This window comes from Sapajus apella, unplaced genomic scaffold (genome assembly GCF_009761245.1).
Source record: "Sapajus apella isolate SASKATOON/1434 unplaced genomic scaffold, GSC_monkey_1.0 scaffold52, whole genome shotgun sequence".
Lineage (NCBI taxonomy): Eukaryota > Metazoa > Chordata > Mammalia > Primates > Cebidae > Sapajus > Sapajus apella.
Genome location: NW_022436992.1, coordinates 15,234,420 through 15,252,343, shown reverse-complemented (window position 1 = coordinate 15,252,343; position 17,924 = coordinate 15,234,420). Strand labels below are relative to the sequence as shown.

Below are 17,924 nucleotides of genomic sequence, written 5' to 3'. Positions count from 1 at the left end.
TTTTGAAAACAAACCAAAAACTTTATTTACAAAAGTAAATTTTAACTTGCTTTTACATATCATATAATGTTAATGATGACAGGAACAGATTTAAAATACATTGAGGTTTGTGCAGTTCATTTCCCCCTAGTTATACCATGAAACTTTATAAGCATTGCTTTAGCTTTGATGTTTGGTCACATTTTCTGTTCAGAAGTCATGTTTCAGGGTAGGTTCACTGCCAGAACACTGTCACATCACCATTGGCTGTGGATTTCCAAGAAGCAAAGGAGCCAATCTCAGCAAAGCTCGCACTGGCATTTTTAGCTGCTTAAATTTGAAGAGCAGTTCAGCAAAGCTTGTGCTCCCTAAAACAGAAATGCGGCGGGAAGGTCACATCTCTAAATAAATTCAGCCATATTTCTCCTTTCAAGGAAGCTTCAGAAACACAATCATGTTTAAAACAGGCATTCTTCCCTTCTAAAATGATTATCCAAAGACAATATTTAACATTATGAAATTCCCTAATACATTGTAATGTAAGCTGAGTATCCCTTTTCCAAAATGCTTGGGAAAAGAAGTGTTTTGGACTCTGGATTTTTTTTTTATTTTGGAATATCTGCATTACACCTACTGGTTGAACATTCTTAATCCGAAAATCCCAAATCCAAAATGCCGTAATGAGCATTTTCTCTGATCATCATGTTGGCACTCAAAATTTTTTGAATTTTGAAACACTTCAGATTTCAGATTAAGGACACTCAACCTGTATATGATTTGATAGAATTTACCCATTCTAGACTTCAGAAAGTGGCCTATAACTATATGTGAAACTACTAATATTGTTTAATTTTATATATATATGTGTGTGTGTATATATATAATTCTTTATACACACACACGCGCACATGCAGATCTTTTAAGATAATGAGCACAAGTGCCTGTCTACCTTCAATTACTATCTAAGTGATAATTTACTGGTTCTAATATGGTCGACCATTGAACAACTCTGTTAGTCCACCCTGCTCTAAAAAGAAAGTCTATGCTTTAAAATGTCTTCCTTTTATTTTTAGTAGTTTGACTATTAATGTGACTAGGTGTAGTTTTCTTTGTATTTATCCTGCTTAGGGTTCACTGTGGGTTAATATTTAACATCATTTTTCAAAATTCTTAGCTTGTGTCTCTTCAAATATTGCTTCTAACTCATTTTCTCTCTCCTCTTATTCTCTTATTCCAACTTCATGCATGTTTGATTTTTTTTCAGAGTTTCCACATATCTCTTATGCTCTTCTCTGTATTTCCTTCCCATTCTTCCCTCTGTGCTTCAGTCTATTTACTTTCTACTTGTCTTCCAGCAAGTAAGTGTCTTCCAGTTCACTTCAAATAATCCAAACTGAAATCTTCATTTCAGTTATTACATTTTTCAGTTATAGAATTTCCATTTAATCCTTTTTTATTGATTCCAGGTTTCTGTTGAAATTCCTTATCCTTCCCTCCATTTTCCTGGAAATGTTAGTCATAGTTATTTTAAGTCCCAGTTTGATAACTCCAATATCTGAATCACATATAGGTCTGTTTCTATTATTATGTTTGCTTTTTTTTTTTCTTACTATGTCTCGTAATTTTTGATTCAACACTGAATCCTGCAGACTAAAAACCTCTTATGAAGGTTACATTTTCTTCTGTCAGGTGGGTAGAAAGCACAGAGATCACCTCAGTTCTGCTCTAGGCTAATTGTAGGTCTGATCTGCTTGAAGTGAAGGTAAAACTGAAGCAGACCAGACCTAAAATTAGGCTAAAGCAAGCTTAAGGGTTGGCCATGCTATTAATTCACCTAAGAAGCTGGATGCTGATCAGAGCCACTTTACTTCAACAAGCCTTGAACTCCACCCTTTGCCTCCTCAGTCCTATGCTGCTGCTGACATTTTTGCTTACATTTTTGGCCTTGTGGCTTCTGCTAGATATCTTGAAGTCTTAACCCATGTGTATGCAGGCTAAAATTTCGTTAAGTAACTCAAGAGAAAAGTACATCCAGACTTCGAGTTATGATTCCTATTGGTCTCTCCTGCCTGAAATTTTGTTCCTCAAGTTCTAGGCTCATGGGCAGTCACAAACCCAACCTCTGGCCCCTCAGCCCAGCAGCACCGCTGCTTTTTTGCTGGGACTCTACTTCTTGTGCTATAAACTGGCAAATGCCTTTCAGGGAGAAGCAAGGGCGAATATAAAGCTCTCCCTGTTGTGCTTCCCTCTTCTTATGTATTTTGTTCAGTTTTATATTTGTTTTTGAGGGCAAGTGAGTCCATTACAAGCAATTCCATTATGGCCATAACTAGAAGTCTCTAGATAGTAAACTTGTCTCAGAGGCTTGCAAAATGGCAAAATGTAACTAAACATCAAGTTTAAATGATTAAATGGAACAATCTTTGCTCTTCTGAAAAAATATCTTTTCAGCCTCAATTAAAGGGCAACAATTTAAAAGTCATATAAATAAATAAGGGTGCTTCGAATTCATTACACCTTAGTATTCAGCTTAATGGATACATCTTTTATCTGTTTCTATATTCTGAAAAATACAATCAGTGCTAACACTATTAATTTTTTAAACTATTATAAACAAATTCAAACAAAAAATTAGGTACCTGTTAGTTGTAAAGCTTTATATTATTAGAAATTAAGATTATGTGTGATTTTTAAAAACTCAACTGAAATCCCAGAAAATAAAGAAAAGTAATTTTAATAAAAAATCAATTAATAGAGAAGAATAACATGGAATAGTTTATTAGCATAGACCAGTGTTTGGGGCTCTGTAAAGAAGAATCCATCCTTTTCTGAATAAAAATGAAAGTTATTCACATATAAAGTTGATAATTTTTCTTTTCTCTTCCAAGACAGTTCCTAACAATGACACTGAAATACCAATGAAGAGGAAACTCAAAGTAGGGACAGTAACTCACTAGAAACTCTTCCTACCAAGAAACTGAAACATAAAGGGGTGGGTAATAGAGGTACTAAGAGAGGACTCAGATATGCAATTACCTTCTAGTCCTAAAGGTGGCAGGTGTCGTGGAGCTGGCACGGAGTGGTAGACGAGGAAGCAGGCCAGCATGCTCAGCTGCGATTCCTCCAAGGGCTGCCCACTGAGGTAGGCATGCACACACATATCACCCCCAGCTGTGAGAGAAACACAAATGGAATAGAACCAACTGACGACAGAACTAAAAGGAACAAGAAATACCTTATTTCTATTACTTTTTCATCAAGAACTTATTGAACACATAGCATATTTAAAGCACGTTCCATAGTGGGTATTGAGGCCACTGTGACAAGCTAGACTGAGTCCCTGTCATTGAAGAATTTAGAGTGTTGTTGGGGAAGACAGATATTACACAAACTGATGCATAATTATGAATTGTGATGAGTGCTATAAAGGTGCAGCGGTCACGTGGTTGTCTCCCTGAAATACCCCTTGTCACACCCTTCCCTCCACTACGTTTTATAATATTTGATGGGGCTGATTCAGCTCCACAACTGGATCCATATTAGTCTTGGCCAGAAGTTCTCAAACTTTAACATATATCAGAATCACCTGGAGGGCTTGTTAGACCACAGATGAGTGGGCCCCACTCCCCCAAAAGAGCAAAGCTTCTGATTCAGCAGGTCTTGGGTGGGGCCAGAAAAACTCCATTTCTATTAATTTCCCAGGTCATGCTGCTCCATGAACCACACTTTGAGAATCACTGGTCTTGGGTGATCAAGGCAATCCCATTCCCCTGAACAGTATTAGTTCAGAGACAGGCAAACCCAGGCTATTTTTTCAATAAGAGACATTCTCTGCCACAGGGATAGATTGAGGGATGTGCATCAGATGCAACTGGAGACAGATACATGAGGAGGTGCTTATTTTAATGACATGCTTGCTGGAGGCTCCCGGGAAAGAAATTCCCCCATTCTTATCACAAAGCTGCTAGAAGCAACTCTATTCTTCCTCTGGGCATCACGCTGAGCTAGAGGTGAACATGCTATAGCCATTTGATTACCATCCAAAAAAAGCACTGAGGATAAAGTCATGGCACAGAATGTAGCTGATGGGAGCTCAGAGAAATGGAGTTGAAGACACTGGAACAAGGTGACCCTTTATGTATCCTACCTGTGGACTTGTAATAACATAATTTGTGTCCTTACCTTTTAAGGACAGGTTAAGTCAGGCCTTCTGTTACTTGCAGACAAAGGCATTTTGATACAAAAAAATGGTGAGAGTATGAGCAAGCAGGCTAAAGGATGGCAGGAAAGCTGCCTAAGGTAGAGTGGTCCTAGAAGGCCTGGGAGGAGAGGTCATTAAAACTGAGGCTGCAAGGATGAATATGAGTTTGGCAGGTGAAGAATGAGAGGAAAAGGTTCTAGGGAGGGAAAACAGCATATTCAGTGGCCCCACAATGAAAAGGAGCTCAGTGCTTTTGAGGAAGTGGAAGGGGCCAGGATGGTGTGAGGAGCAACTGGTGTAAAAGAGGCTTTGTTGAGGAAAACCGGCACCTTGCAGGTCACGCAGGCTCTGGTGCCACACAGTAAGGATTTCTTTCACAACTGAATCAGGAGCCTTTGAAAAAGCTTTAAGCAGGAGTGTTAGATCATTTTATTCTTTAAAAGACTTCTGTCAGTTAACTTGAGATGATTAGAACAGAGATGACAAAAAACAAGGAGGCTATTTAAAGGGCTATAACAGGCCAGGTGCGGTGGCTCATGCCTATAATCCTAGCACTTTGGAAGGCTGAGGCAGGTGGATCACGAGGTCAGGAGTTCGAGACCAGCCTGGCCAAGATGGTGAAACCCTGTCTCTACTAAAGATACAAAAACTAGCCAGGCACATTGGTGGGTGCCTGTAATCCCAGCTACTCAGGAGGCTGAGGTAGGAGAATCGCTTGAACCCAGGAGGTGAAGGTTGCAGTGAGCCGAGATCATGCCATTGCACTCTAGCCTGGGCAACAGAGCAAAACTCTATCTCAAAAACAAAACCAAAAAAGACTATAACAGTGGTCCAGGCACAAAATAATCATTCTGTTGTGGCAGAAGTAGTAAAATGTGGACAAATTCAAGAAATATCCATGATGAGGATTCAAAGTCTTCAGCAATGGGTCAGCTATTGCGGAGGAGGGGAGAAGGGAACGAGGGAAAGGAGCAATGATGATTTCCAAAGGGTCAGCAAAGGAATGACAGTGAAACGTGATAAATACACTGAGAAAGAATGGTAAAAGAGGATTTTTTTAAAAAATTGGGAAAATGTGCTGTCACAAAGTCAAGGGAGGTCCATTTCAAGAAGCAAAATGTAGCTTGAAGCCTCACCATTGTAGAGATGGAGTGAGATGAAAACTGTGGACACCACTGAACACAGTTATGAGGATGTCAGCCTACTGGGAGGTAGAAACATTTAGGTTTGGGGGAGGCAGCAGAGGGAGACGGACTAAAGGAGAACAGACGAGGTGGTTCTTTGAATAGCTCATCGTGAAGGAGAGCATGGTGGTTCAGCTTTTCTTCAATGACTTTCTTATGCCTACTAGCATTTTGTTTAACTGATTTTCTCTATTGTTTTTCTGTTTTGTGTTTCATTGGTTTCTGCTTTTATTTGCTTGCTTTGGGTTCACTTTGCTTTCCTACTGTACTTGACAAGTCTTAAAAGAAAATTAAAAAGGACAATGCCAAAAATTGCATTGTACTCCACTGCTGGTGGGAAAGTAAAATGGTACAGTTTGGAAAATTGAGTGTGGCAATCGGTGAAGGTAAGGATGATGCAAAAATAGTAGAATGTTGGTAACTACTGAAATTGGTGATGGGATATTAGTCTACTTACTCTGTATAGACTTTAAATTTCCATAACAAAATATGAAAAAGTTAATAAAACTTTTTAAAGTTCTTAAACTTGAAACCCACTTTCTCTGCCCAAAATTATAATTTGAGGAGATAAATACTGTATAAAACATTTATGAAATATGATTAACTGGCTTCATTTTCAGATTAGTGTAGCGATTTAATGGGTTATCTCAGCTCTAATGAGTTATTAGCGAGTGACCCTGAAAGTCCACATATGCATCTGTGATTTTTACTCACACACAAATATGAATGCAATTGCCAATTTTCACTTAATTTATTGTTCTCTACCGCAAAGCCAACTGCTAGTGCTTATAAGAGAGGAGAGCATATATTTCAGAGGTTTTTTTTTTTTTTATAAAAAATCTCTAGTTTTTCACTAGAAAATAAACACATTTTTGATAAATCTGAGTGGAAAATCAAATACAGTGGAGGCTCAAAGCAATGCTGGAAACCACCAAATGCACTTAAGAGCAACAAGACAAGCAGGGCCCTGTTTTAGAGACTGTTCTAGTCACTGCCAAAGTTTCATATATTATATGAAATGTGCAAATCAGAGAATCTGCAAAGATTTAAGGACGTGTTTCTTTTTTTTCTTTTTCATTTTTTTTGAGATGGAGTCTTGCTCTGTCACCTAGGCTGGAACGCAGTGGCATGATCTTGGCTCAAGGCAACCTCCGCCTCCCAGGTTTTCAAGCAGTTCTCCTGCCTCAGCCTCCCAAATAGCTGGGATTACAGGTGCCCACCACCATGGCTGCCTAATTTTTGTAATTTTAGTAGAGATAGGGTTTTGCCATCTTGGCCTGGCTAGTCTTGAACCCCTGACCTTGTGATCCACCCACCTTGGCTTCCCAAAGTGCTGGGATTACAGTCATGAGCCACTGTGCCCAGCAAGGACATATTTCTTATCAACAGCAAAGGTCTGCTATAGGTAATAAACTGAATAAAAATGAAACACCAAAACCTATGAAATAACTTATTTTGTTTTCCCAAAAATGAGAATAAAAATGACTACCAAAAAAATTTTTAAGCTACATGATCTTTGAATCTGAACAGGAAATGACAAATCAAACGCAGCTGTTAAATAAAAAAAACAGAGGGTCTGAAATCAGGCTTTCCAAGTATATACCTCACAAGCTAGTTTACAATTTAATTTTTTTCAGAGATTTTCTTCCTAGTATTACAGGTGGATAGTTTTAAATTGAATTATATTCAAATGCTTAGGTTCTATTGATTATCTATAGCTTTCACTAATCAAAGTAAGAATTGTTTCTATTGCTATTACTAAGGCTAGTATTTACCCAAAGCAAGCAACTGTCAGATATTTATTGGAAGCATTTGAATGAACTAAAAAGAATGGAAAGATCAAGGAGTCTACTCCTGAAAATCAGCTCCAGGAGCATTTAACACATAAGATAAATTTCTGTAAATCTAAAGCGTCCATCACTTGCCTTGTATAGGTCAGAATCATTTCTACACGGTTAATAAGTAAACAATTTCCTCGCAATCACAAATCCTGCTGATAGAAAGCCACCATTGTGACATTACACAGCTGTGGTGTCCCAGTTTTTCAAAACTGAGTTGGTACAACAAGCTCACTCAGCAAGCACATGTCAAGTTCTATGTGTAGAGGGGATAGCAGTACAAAAATGGGATGGCTGCTGGCCTCAGGTAGGTGACAGGCCACACCCCTAGGAAACAGGAGACAGAGGCACTGGAAAGAAACGTGATCTGATGGTAGGAAAGAAAGAATGAGGTCCTGAGCACCAAATGGTATTTAAAATGCTGTAACTATGCTCTGCCTGGGTCGGATATATTTTTCTAAAGAAGCTGAAGTAGATAAGCAAAGTCTAATTCATCTAGCTGGAAACATTAAATCTACAGCCATTCTTGCTTATACTCAGATTTATCATGCTTACCAATGAAAACAAAATTACAACAGAAAAGCCTGAGCCAAATGTATCTCAAAAGCACAAGAGCACAATGCTACAATGCTACCCTTACCTTGTAGCCACTGGTCCAGGGTATTATCGATGGTGCACTTCACAACAGGGAGGAATTCTGAGTTCATAAACAGCCCCCGCTTAGGGTGGTTCTGCAGCCGCTCCTGATGACTTCGGGAGCTGAAAAATTCTAACACCAACTTTATCTGCCAAAGTTCAGAAGTCTCAGACATTTCTCTTCTCCCAAGTCTTCTTATAGCCTTGAAGAGGAGAGAGGACAACGGTCCATTAAATGAAAGAGTGGAGTGCTCTGTCTCTTCATCAGAGCCGCATACTGAGTATTCTTTAAATGTGTTTCGTAATTATAGAGGCTGGAGGGCGATCCATTCTGTGTTTTGGTGCAGCCTACCCATAGCGGAGCCATCACTGGGTACAGGTGCATGGCTCACCTCCTTCAATGTGGCTCTACATGAGCAGCTTCCAGGGAAAAGTAACAAAGGTGAATGAGCTCATTCTTGGCTCAAAACCTCCGAATAACCAAGACCCAACAGGTCGCAGCAAGTCACCTCTGGGAAACTCAAGCCAGGTACAATGACACGGCAGGGATCCTGGGGGGCAGAGGGCAAGAAGAACACTACTACTAACACTGCCTTTGAGATCCATCTACAAGTCACTGCAGCTGCAACCAGAGAAGACATTCATGCATAAAGACCTGCCCATGACTGCAAAGGGGTGAGGGTTCAGACAGTAAAAGAACACATTCTCAGCCAGCAACTTAAAAACACAACTCGTTATTTGGCTGCTGTGCAGAAAGGCACTGTGAGAAGCAGTGCCAGCATGGATACCATATATCCATACTTTCCAACCAAAATAGGGTGGATTCCAGACAATAATAGCTTTCTGTGCCTACTTAGTTATATTGGAACTTGGCTTTTAATTAACGATGTTATTTAACACTGTGCATTTCCTGGTTTGGGGGAATTATCCTCTGACTCAACATATTTCTCCATTCGGCTTTCCAGAAAATTATTTTACCATTAAAGGTTCTTTTTCTTAGACACTGAGTCTCAGATGCTCAGCTGTGGATTTATTATATTCACTTAAAGAGCTGTTTAAAACTTGATTCTGGATCTCACCCCAGAAATTCTGATTCAAGAGATGAGGCATAGAATTGGAGGATCCGTATTTTTAAGATACCAAGGCAAATTTTTGCCAGATTAGAAAACTACTGGCTAGACTTAACTGCAAATCTGGGTCTGAAAGAATACTGAAAAGGCATATGCATTACTAGTTTGCCTAAAGTGAATAAATTGGTCTGATTCTTTTAAGAACATTATTAAGTATTATTTTCTGCATTACCCCATTAGGCTCTCTTAAAACAGCAATAAAAAGAGAAATTTAAAAATGAACTCCAACTCCCTAGATCACTACCTATGGACTCTATAACGTCTTGCAAGCTTCATCACCCAGGTCTAATTTCACAGTACTGCCATCGCTGTGGCACTGTTTGTTCACTAACTGCTTACAAGCAGACTTCCACAAAGAGGCTTTGCCAGGAGGGAGGCAAGGATAAAATGGGAGAGAGGGAGGGAGTGCTCTCCTCCTCACCTAGTGAGGGGAAGGCAAAAGGGAGGAAAGGGAACCCTTAAAGGAAGACAGCCCCTCAAGGGGCACTTTTGTCAACATAAAGCCCAAGCTTCTTGGATTTTTGAGAGCTTTCAAATTTGTTATGGTTTCCTTTCTTAAATTTCCAAAAGCAAATGGAAAACTAAAAAGAAGGATACAAGGCACCTTAGCACACTGTTCAGTGAGTTCCCTGAAATACAGGACAAATCTCACCAGAATTGGTATAGATTTTTGGATCCATACCTGATCCATTGCTATGTATGCAGGCAACATCTCTGGGGTCTCCTGGGTAACACATTCATAGAGTACTGAAGAAAAGAGATCCAGAATTTCCTGTTTCTGCAGAAAATCAGAAGCTTTTTGTAGCACAAAGTGTATTCCAAAATCCATTCAAAAACCAATTGTATAACACTACTGTGGCCCATTCTTAAGTTCTATAATGAATGACATAAGAGTAACACTACAATCTTTTTTTTTTTTTTTTTTAAAAAAGGTATAACGCATGTAACATTAAACATTAATTAAAAAAACAACCAAAATTAAGTCCCAAGAGACAGTTAAGGATAGTAAGTGCTACAGAAGAGAGACATGGACCAAACTAGGATAAAATGAGTAGATAGGACATGACAGAGCTATGCCTTGGGTTGGGCTGGGAAGAGTAGGATCCAGAAAGGAAACACAGTAACAAAGCTGCAGGAAAAAAACACTGACCAGAACAAGTTTGGGAGAGGCAGCAGAGTAAAGTCCAGCTGGGGTTAAGGGTGGGCATGAGCATGAGCTTTATCAGAGACTCGTGACCTTGCTAGCTGTGTAATCTTGGGCATGTGACATCTTTCAGTGGCAGTTTCCTCATCTGTAAGCCCAGAATGATAAAATACCTACCCTCAGGGTCACAGTTAAATGACAATTAAGTTATTCGCAGAGTATCCAATATATAGTAAAGATTCAATAAATATGAGAGTGGAAGGTTATTTCATTTAATCCTCAAAAAAAAATACTATAAGTAAGGTAGGTTCTATTATAATCACTTTTAGAAATGAGGAAACTACATTTTGGAGAGATTGAGAAATGTTCTCAAGGCCCTATGCACTTGTAAACAATAGGCTATCAATCCTAGATATCTAATTCTACATCCAATCTTCCCTTGTCTGTATGGTGGATTAAATCAAAGATCTGGGCCAGGCACAGTGGCTCATGCCTATACAATCCCAGCACTTTAGGAGTCCAAGGTGGGAGGATCACTTGAGCCCAGGAGTTTGAGAGCAGCATGGGCAATATAGTGAGACTCCATCTCTACAAAAAAAAAAAATTAGCCAGGCATGGTGGCTACATGTCTACAGTCCCAGCTACTCGGGAGGCTGAGGTGGAAGGATGGTTTGGGTCTGGGGGTTGAGGATGCAGTGAGCCACGATCACGTCACTGCACTCCAGCCTGGGCAACAGAAGAAAAAAAGAGATCCTGTCTCAAAAAACAAAAAAAATAAGAAAAATCTGCTAAGCACCCTTGGAATCTTGAAGATAACAGGTGTATGAATAATAAAAAGAAGGGTTATAATATATAGAGGAAACAGTTAATGAAATTACATAAAAACAAGAGAAAGGTGGTAAACACTAAAAAAATAAAGCAGAATATGAATGGGTATCATTCTTGTACATGACAGAAACGATCATCTGTCAAAAGTAATGTCTAATAAACTTTAAGTTGTTTCTGCTATCAAGGTAGAAAGATACTTAATTTAATAGTTTTAGGCTATGCAACTCTGTATGTGCCAAGCAAAAATCATCCAATGTAGCACATGTCATCAATCTCCAGGATAAATATAGATAGTACAGATGTTTTTGGTGACCCATACATAGAAATAATAACCAATTCTAGTCCTGGAGCTCGTCAAACCACAGAATATATACCTGACCCATGTTCACAGTTGGCTTGCAGAAATATTCAGCAAATGACAGAAGTGCTGGATCGGAAGTGAATGCTGAGATTGTTTCTGGCTATAAAAAACAAAGAGCAACAACAACACTATAAGATAACAAAAGATTATTTTTCTTACTGCTCAAATTGTAATATATGCAGTTCTGCCTTCCCTTTGTCACACAACATTCCCAAAGGAGGTGCAAACTTGCTAGAGCTTCATCAACCTGTTCTGCCAAGAAGTTACAAGAAGCTTTTGCACAAGTTAACATGAGCTACTAATTTATCAAGAGGCCAATAACAAACAGTTCTTCCTGTTTACACAATTAACCCAAAAAAGGCTTTTCCCTCCTTCACTGACTAAAAAGCCTACCAGAAACTAGAATTGTTACTGAAAAGTTAAGGAAAAAAAGAGTATCAGTGAAGCCAACCACAAAAGATAAATAGTGTATGAATCCACATATATGGAGTGCTTAGTATAATCGAAATTATAGAGACATAAAATAGAATGGTGGTTGCCAGGGACTAGGGGGAGTAGAATGGGGAGTTGCTGTTATAGGTACAGATTTCAGGTCTGCAAGATGAAACAGTTCTAGAGATGGATGGTGGTGATGGCCGTGCAAGAATATGAATGCACTTAATATCACTGAACTGTAACTTGCAAATGGTTAAGACAATAAATTGTGTGCATTTTACCACAATTTTTTAAACTTGGGAAAAAATAGAATATCATTCAAGGTTTCAGACTGAAAATGAAATATGAAGGTATTACTATTTTCCATTGAGGTTTATATTTTACTTCTGAACTTCCAGTAGCCAGGGAATTGAGATATCTTTTAATTTTTACATACTTTCTTCATTCAAACTCAAGTGTAAACTTACCTATTTTCTTTACAAAGTGGGTTAGAGTCTTTGAGATATGCTCTAATTTTTAGAAGAAGCAATAGCACAAATTTAAGTTAAACTTTGTCCAAATATCCTTCAAAAGTATTTCATAAAAAACTCACTGAATAGTCAAACAAAATTCACCAATGTCAACTATTTATACATTTCAATCCTGGGAACCATTACAAAGGCTCAGTCATATGTAGCTGACCTAAAGTGAAATATGAGTTGAATTCATAAACTGCTGTCTCTTTACTTGGAAGAACAAAGGATGCTAACTCAGCCCTCTGGCTGCCACTCAGCCAGTCCACCTGCCTCACTTTTGCCGTCTAACTATCCTTTAGGGTCGTAACTATTTTAGACTACTCTACTATGTATCACCAGCAGGGACACGTTTGCTCATGGAATTACAGAAAACTGAAGTTAAATTCAGAAGTCTTAATGCCTGAATATGGAAAAAAATTTCTAGTGCTGGAAACTTATCTAAATCAAGAATGTAGAGCAAAATATGTGCTGACCTCACCATAGGAATGAGATTGTTTCCTATCCTCATTTATTGTAACTATTTCCCTATTTCAAATACTACTGTACTGGCAGTAAAGTACTGTGCAAGTAATAAAGCAAACTAATAAAAGAAGTCTGAATCTGTCATCAGTTTACCCTCACCAAGGTTAAACAAACAAATGGTGGTTTTCAAATGGAGTTAATGAAAACTCTTTTTCTATTTTTACTATGAAATTAAGTAAATCTTGACCAATTTGAGGATTAATAATAAAATTACTAAACTAAATTATTTGTTATAGCGTCAAGATATAGTGTGACTGTCCTTGCTGCTAAATGTAGATCTTAACTTAGACTGACCCATATCTTATTATGGCCATCACATGAAAAGCAAATGGAGCCAAGGTCAATCAGTCTTTACAATCTGCAGCAATGAAAAAGGAAGCAGATCCACCTTTAAAGTTCATAGCAATGGGCGAGGAAGCTAGCAATTTATAATTATTTCTTTACATTTTTACCAATCAATAATACTACCTTGAAAGCCCGGGCTTCAGAGTTTCTGTTAGCAACAGTCTGCGCCAACAAACTTTGCCACCCCATTGGATCTTCTTTGTAGGAGAGCTGACCTGCCCTGAGTTTAACATATAAAACCCCATCCTTGGAAAGAATGGACCTGAAAGAAAAAGGAATCAATTTATATAAGGTATTATTGGCAGTTCTTGGCTGGAAACATAGTGTTTTCCAATACCATGTTCACAGGAGACGAAGCCTTTACCATTTTCCACTAAGGTAAATGATTATTTACTGTTTCTAAGATTAAATCAGTCCCTATGAGAAAGCCTAGAATAAAGTTCTATTTTTCTGTGGTGTCTAGAATCATGGAACTTGTTAAAGAAAAGATACTTTGACTATTGGCTCAATTGTGAGCATCAAAGGTAGCATTTTATCTAATATTTCTTTGTATTCCCTATGTCCCCCAGCTCTATGCCTGGGGCACATGAGGTACTAAATATCTATTAATTGGTTTGCAGCAAAAGGAAAATAATGCTGCAAGTCTAAGGACAGAACAATACAGAAAACAGCTAATATATAGATAGTCTGGAAAAACACACATTAGAACCAAACTATAAAAACTTTTACATGCTTGTTAAACTTCCTAGAAATTTAAAGACAACTGACATGTTACTTTAGGTATAAAATAATCAACACTCTAAAATAACTGCGTGTGATTATTTCCACTGGAAATAAACTAGGTGAATAGTATATATTATCTACAATAATCTTAATTTTAGGAGAACTTTCTAACAGAAGAATGGTAAAGAGATGCAACAGATGATGTGATCTGACAAACACTGATTGATATAATAAAGTTCCTTTTGTGGATGGACAAATGAGTTTTACTTTCTGACATGATTAGGCTCTGTGTCCCCACCCAAATCTCATGTCAGATTGTAATCCCCACGTCAGGGGAGGGACCTGGTGGGGGGTGATTGAATCATGGGGGCAGATTTCCCCCATGCTGCTCTCATGATAGTGAGTGAGTTCTCATGAAATCTGATGGTTTAAAAGTGTGGCACTTCCCCTTCACTCTCTCCTGCTACCCTGGCAAGACATGCCTTGCTTCCCTTTCGCCTTCTGCCATGACTGTTAAGTTTCCTGAGGCCTTCCCAGTCAGGCAGAACTGTGAGTCAATTAAACCCCCTTTCTTTATAAATTACCAAGTCTCAAGTAGTTCTTTACAGCAGTGTGAAAATGGACTAATAAACTTTCTTAAACTAAATCTTATGTTAATATATCAAGAGATAAGTCCATTACTGTCACAAATCAGTGTAAGTTTCTCAATAAATAAATACACCTATTTAGGGTTTGATTTCAAAATTAAAACTTTCATTTTCTAACACAAGTCCTGTTTCTAAGATACAGACTGCTTTACAGAAGATACACCCTACATATTGTCTTGGATGAGATTAAAGGGTGATGAGTCACATTCTGGATAATAATCTGTAATTAATACCTTCCTATATACTTCTATTCACTTCCCAAAATGTGTATCTCAGAAATTCAGTGTACTTACTTCAAGTGTTGTGTTCCTTTGCTTAAATCTATGAGCAGTTCCCAGTATCTTGGGCCTTTAACTTTAATCTGCCAAGACAAACGTAAACACAATCAAGCCAAAGCTGAAAAACATGCTCATTTGACAAACTGAAACTTGTTTCTCAGAGGAAACAATAACAGCCAGAAAGAGGCATAAGGAAGTTAACAAGCTTCGTTTCCAGACAAAAAATGAATGTAAATCATGTTCTGAGGCCACCTAAGCTATCAATAAAGATCTGTTAAGACAAGACTTGCTCTATTCTTCCTGACTTATCCTCCTGCTGCAGCTTTCTTATCTGCTACCACACATGAAGAAAGCAACTTACCTGCTTCAAAAGATGGAGTTCTGGAAGAAGGGTAGGAGCCATCAATTCTTCTTTGGTTTGTTCGTACCACTGAGTGCCCTTTACAAATGTAAAAGTCCAGCCACAATTCACTAGGTAGTCAGTGGAAACAACAAAGAAACATCTCCACACTATACCGCCCCCATCCCCGCAGTTCATACAGAGACCTTTAAATGGCACAAAATCCTCTCTGGTACTCAAATTTTTGTCTAAATTCCTCACAGTGTGTCACTTCCCACCCCGTCAAGCCTTGCTCCTCACAGGCCAGCAGGACCGAAGGCTGTGCTCCAATGCTGATGGGTTTCCGCACATTGCCCTCTCCAGTGGGAAGGAGCTCCACTCAGTGGCCAGCCCTAGTTCAAACACTGTCCACTGTGACAGCCTCCTCAACCCCATAGCTAATAGCTAAGTGAGGATGCTTCTCCTCTGCTTCCCCAGCGTTCCACACACATCTCCAATTATCACACTCTATTCTCATTGTATCCATGCCTGGCTCCCAAGGGGACAAAAGTTCCTTAAGGAATATGACAGTGTCATTTCATTTTGTACCCCAGAGCCTAGCACAGTTTTCATTCACAGAAGGTACTTAATATATTTCCTGAATAAAAGAAGGACATACAACTTGTAATCTATTTGTGCATCTAAATAAAAGCTCTCATCAAATCACAGTTTTGGGTTTTAAAGTATTCAGCCAACAAATCTAAGAATGGGTCTAAATCAATTAGTTTTATTGAACACTACTGTTGGTCATGTAAAGTTAACAGGGACATTTTCAAACTATAAGCTCTAAGGACAGAAGAGTAGCAGATAATCCCTAAAAAATGATACCCAGAGAATATAAATGAGCATGAATGGCCTGGCAGTATACACAACAACTTTGGAAGCTTCCATTTTTATATAAGTTCAGCTCACTGCTTGTCACCTTTTACTGGACAACACATTTGAAATATTATGACCTGCAAAGATGGATGAGAGGTAATAAAATTACAAGTAAATGACAGGGAGAGATACCTTGTAGGTAACTTCTAAGAGGGCATAGCAGGGCGTGTTTGTGTCCACATCGACGGGCACTAGAAGCCTAGGCTCTGCGGCCAACACATAGAGGTGCCGGAGAGCCTGGAGATGATACCTGCTCACAAAACAGACGGGTTGTGGGGGGAACAAACGAGTGTGACAATATGAGCTCTGCAATCTGCTGTTGCCCATAAGCTAAGACAGGACAGAAGCTCAAGCAGTATCTTCAAATCAACAGAAATCTTAGAGACAGATGAGCTTCTACTAAAAAGTAATGGAGAAATTATCTTTTAAAAATTCTATATAACTGATCTCTGACCCAATAATTCTTTACTTTAGTCTTTACAGTGAAGAGGTTTTAGAGGAAGGTAAAAACTATCAGAACATGAAAATATTTACACTGATCACTTATAAAATCAATTACTCTCAAATATCCCTTTCTACTTAACACAGGCATCTCTTTTTATCTTCTAAGAGATTTATTTCTCTTTTTTTTTCTTTTTCCTTAAGGATAGGGAAGAAGAGGGAAGACAGGATGTTAATTCTTCTCAGACAGCAAAGTTCTACATACACGCTTGCACACACACACGTCCTTGAAATATCAAACATCTATGTGGGTATGGCAGTATTTTTCTTTTGGGTTCTCAAAAAGTTTTTTACACTAAGATTTCTATTTTACAATGTAAAAACAAAAAAGTTTTTATATTTTAAGATCTCATAAGAAAAGGACAGGCTGGGCACAATGGCTCACACCTGTAATCCCAGCATTTTGGGAGGCTGAGGCAGGTGGATCACCTGAGGTCAGGAGTTCAAGATGAGCCTGGCCAACAAGATAAAACCCCGTCTCTACTAAAAATATAAAAATTAGCGAGGACTGGTGGCACATGTCTGTAATCCCAGCTACTCGGGAGGCTGAGGGACGAAAACCACTTGAACCCAGGAGGCAGAGGTTGCAGTGAGCTGAGATTACATCGCTACACTGCAGCCTCGGCAACAGAGCAAGAATCCATCTCAAAACAAGAAAAAAGAAGAATAAAATAAGACTTCAATTTTAAAAAGCTTTATAGACAACAACTTCCTTCTTATTCAAATACATTTACTTCTATAAATCTATTAAAAATAAAATCAATAAAGATCAGAAAAAACTGACACTAATAAATTACCCAGAGATCTTGTCACCAAATGGCTTTGTTTACAATAGCTAAGCCAAACAGCTATGACCAGCAATATGTGAGTATGGCTCTCCACTGTACCCTAGCCAATAACTGGCTTTAACAACTCAAAATATCTTTCCAAAATGACAGGCATGAGGGTCACATGTCAGAGGTGTATTAATTTAACAACAATATTCTTATGCTGCACCTACCATCAGAGTATGGATTTCAGATTAGGCTACTTTTGTAAAACAGCTATCTTTCTTCTGTCCTTGGTTATACATTATAGTGCAGTTTAAAATGATGGCTTAGGTTACTGTGGTAAGTGCTCCTGACCCTTCTCCCCTAAATAATAAAGGGCTCTTGACCTGTCTTGGGCAGACAATAGGGGATGCCTTCTGTTAAGCACAGTGCTCAGGTGTCTTATAAGAGGCTGTTTTCTTCCCTTCCCCCACCTACAAGAGTTCTGCTATATCTCAAACTACATCTAGGGAAACTGAGGTATTGGCGGTTCCTTATATCCTAAAAGGCAAAGCTTTTAACTGCTTCTACGTGGTTTGAAGTTCTACCCCTCACTGCCACTTCTCAACTGTCTCTGATTTTTTGCTGTA

At 38.6% G+C, this 17,924-nt stretch overlaps 1 protein-coding gene across 3 annotated transcripts in view; it reads right to left on the bottom strand.

The window, feature by feature from the left end:
- Nucleotides 1–17,924, bottom strand: part of ANAPC1 (anaphase promoting complex subunit 1) — a 114,440-nt gene continuing 96,516 nt past the window's right edge. For 2 of the 3 annotated variants that reach the window (XM_032243688.1, XM_032243689.1), the window contains 9 exons: nucleotides 16,157–16,274; nucleotides 15,128–15,205; nucleotides 14,782–14,849; nucleotides 13,242–13,380; nucleotides 11,315–11,401; nucleotides 9,651–9,746; nucleotides 7,843–8,041; nucleotides 3,016–3,150; nucleotides 7–347 (listed from right to left, as the gene is read on the bottom strand). In XM_032243688.1, coding sequence (XP_032099579.1) covers nucleotides 232–347; nucleotides 3,016–3,150; nucleotides 7,843–8,041; nucleotides 9,651–9,746; nucleotides 11,315–11,401; nucleotides 13,242–13,380; nucleotides 14,782–14,849; nucleotides 15,128–15,205; nucleotides 16,157–16,274 — 1,036 coding nt within the window. In that variant the 3' untranslated portion in view covers nucleotides 7–231. Of the gene's footprint in view, nucleotides 348–3,015; nucleotides 3,151–7,842; nucleotides 8,042–9,650; nucleotides 9,747–11,314; nucleotides 11,402–13,241; nucleotides 13,381–14,781; nucleotides 14,850–15,127; nucleotides 15,206–16,156; nucleotides 16,275–17,924 lie in introns of all 3 variants that reach the window. The other variant, XM_032243687.1, reaches the window with a different exon arrangement.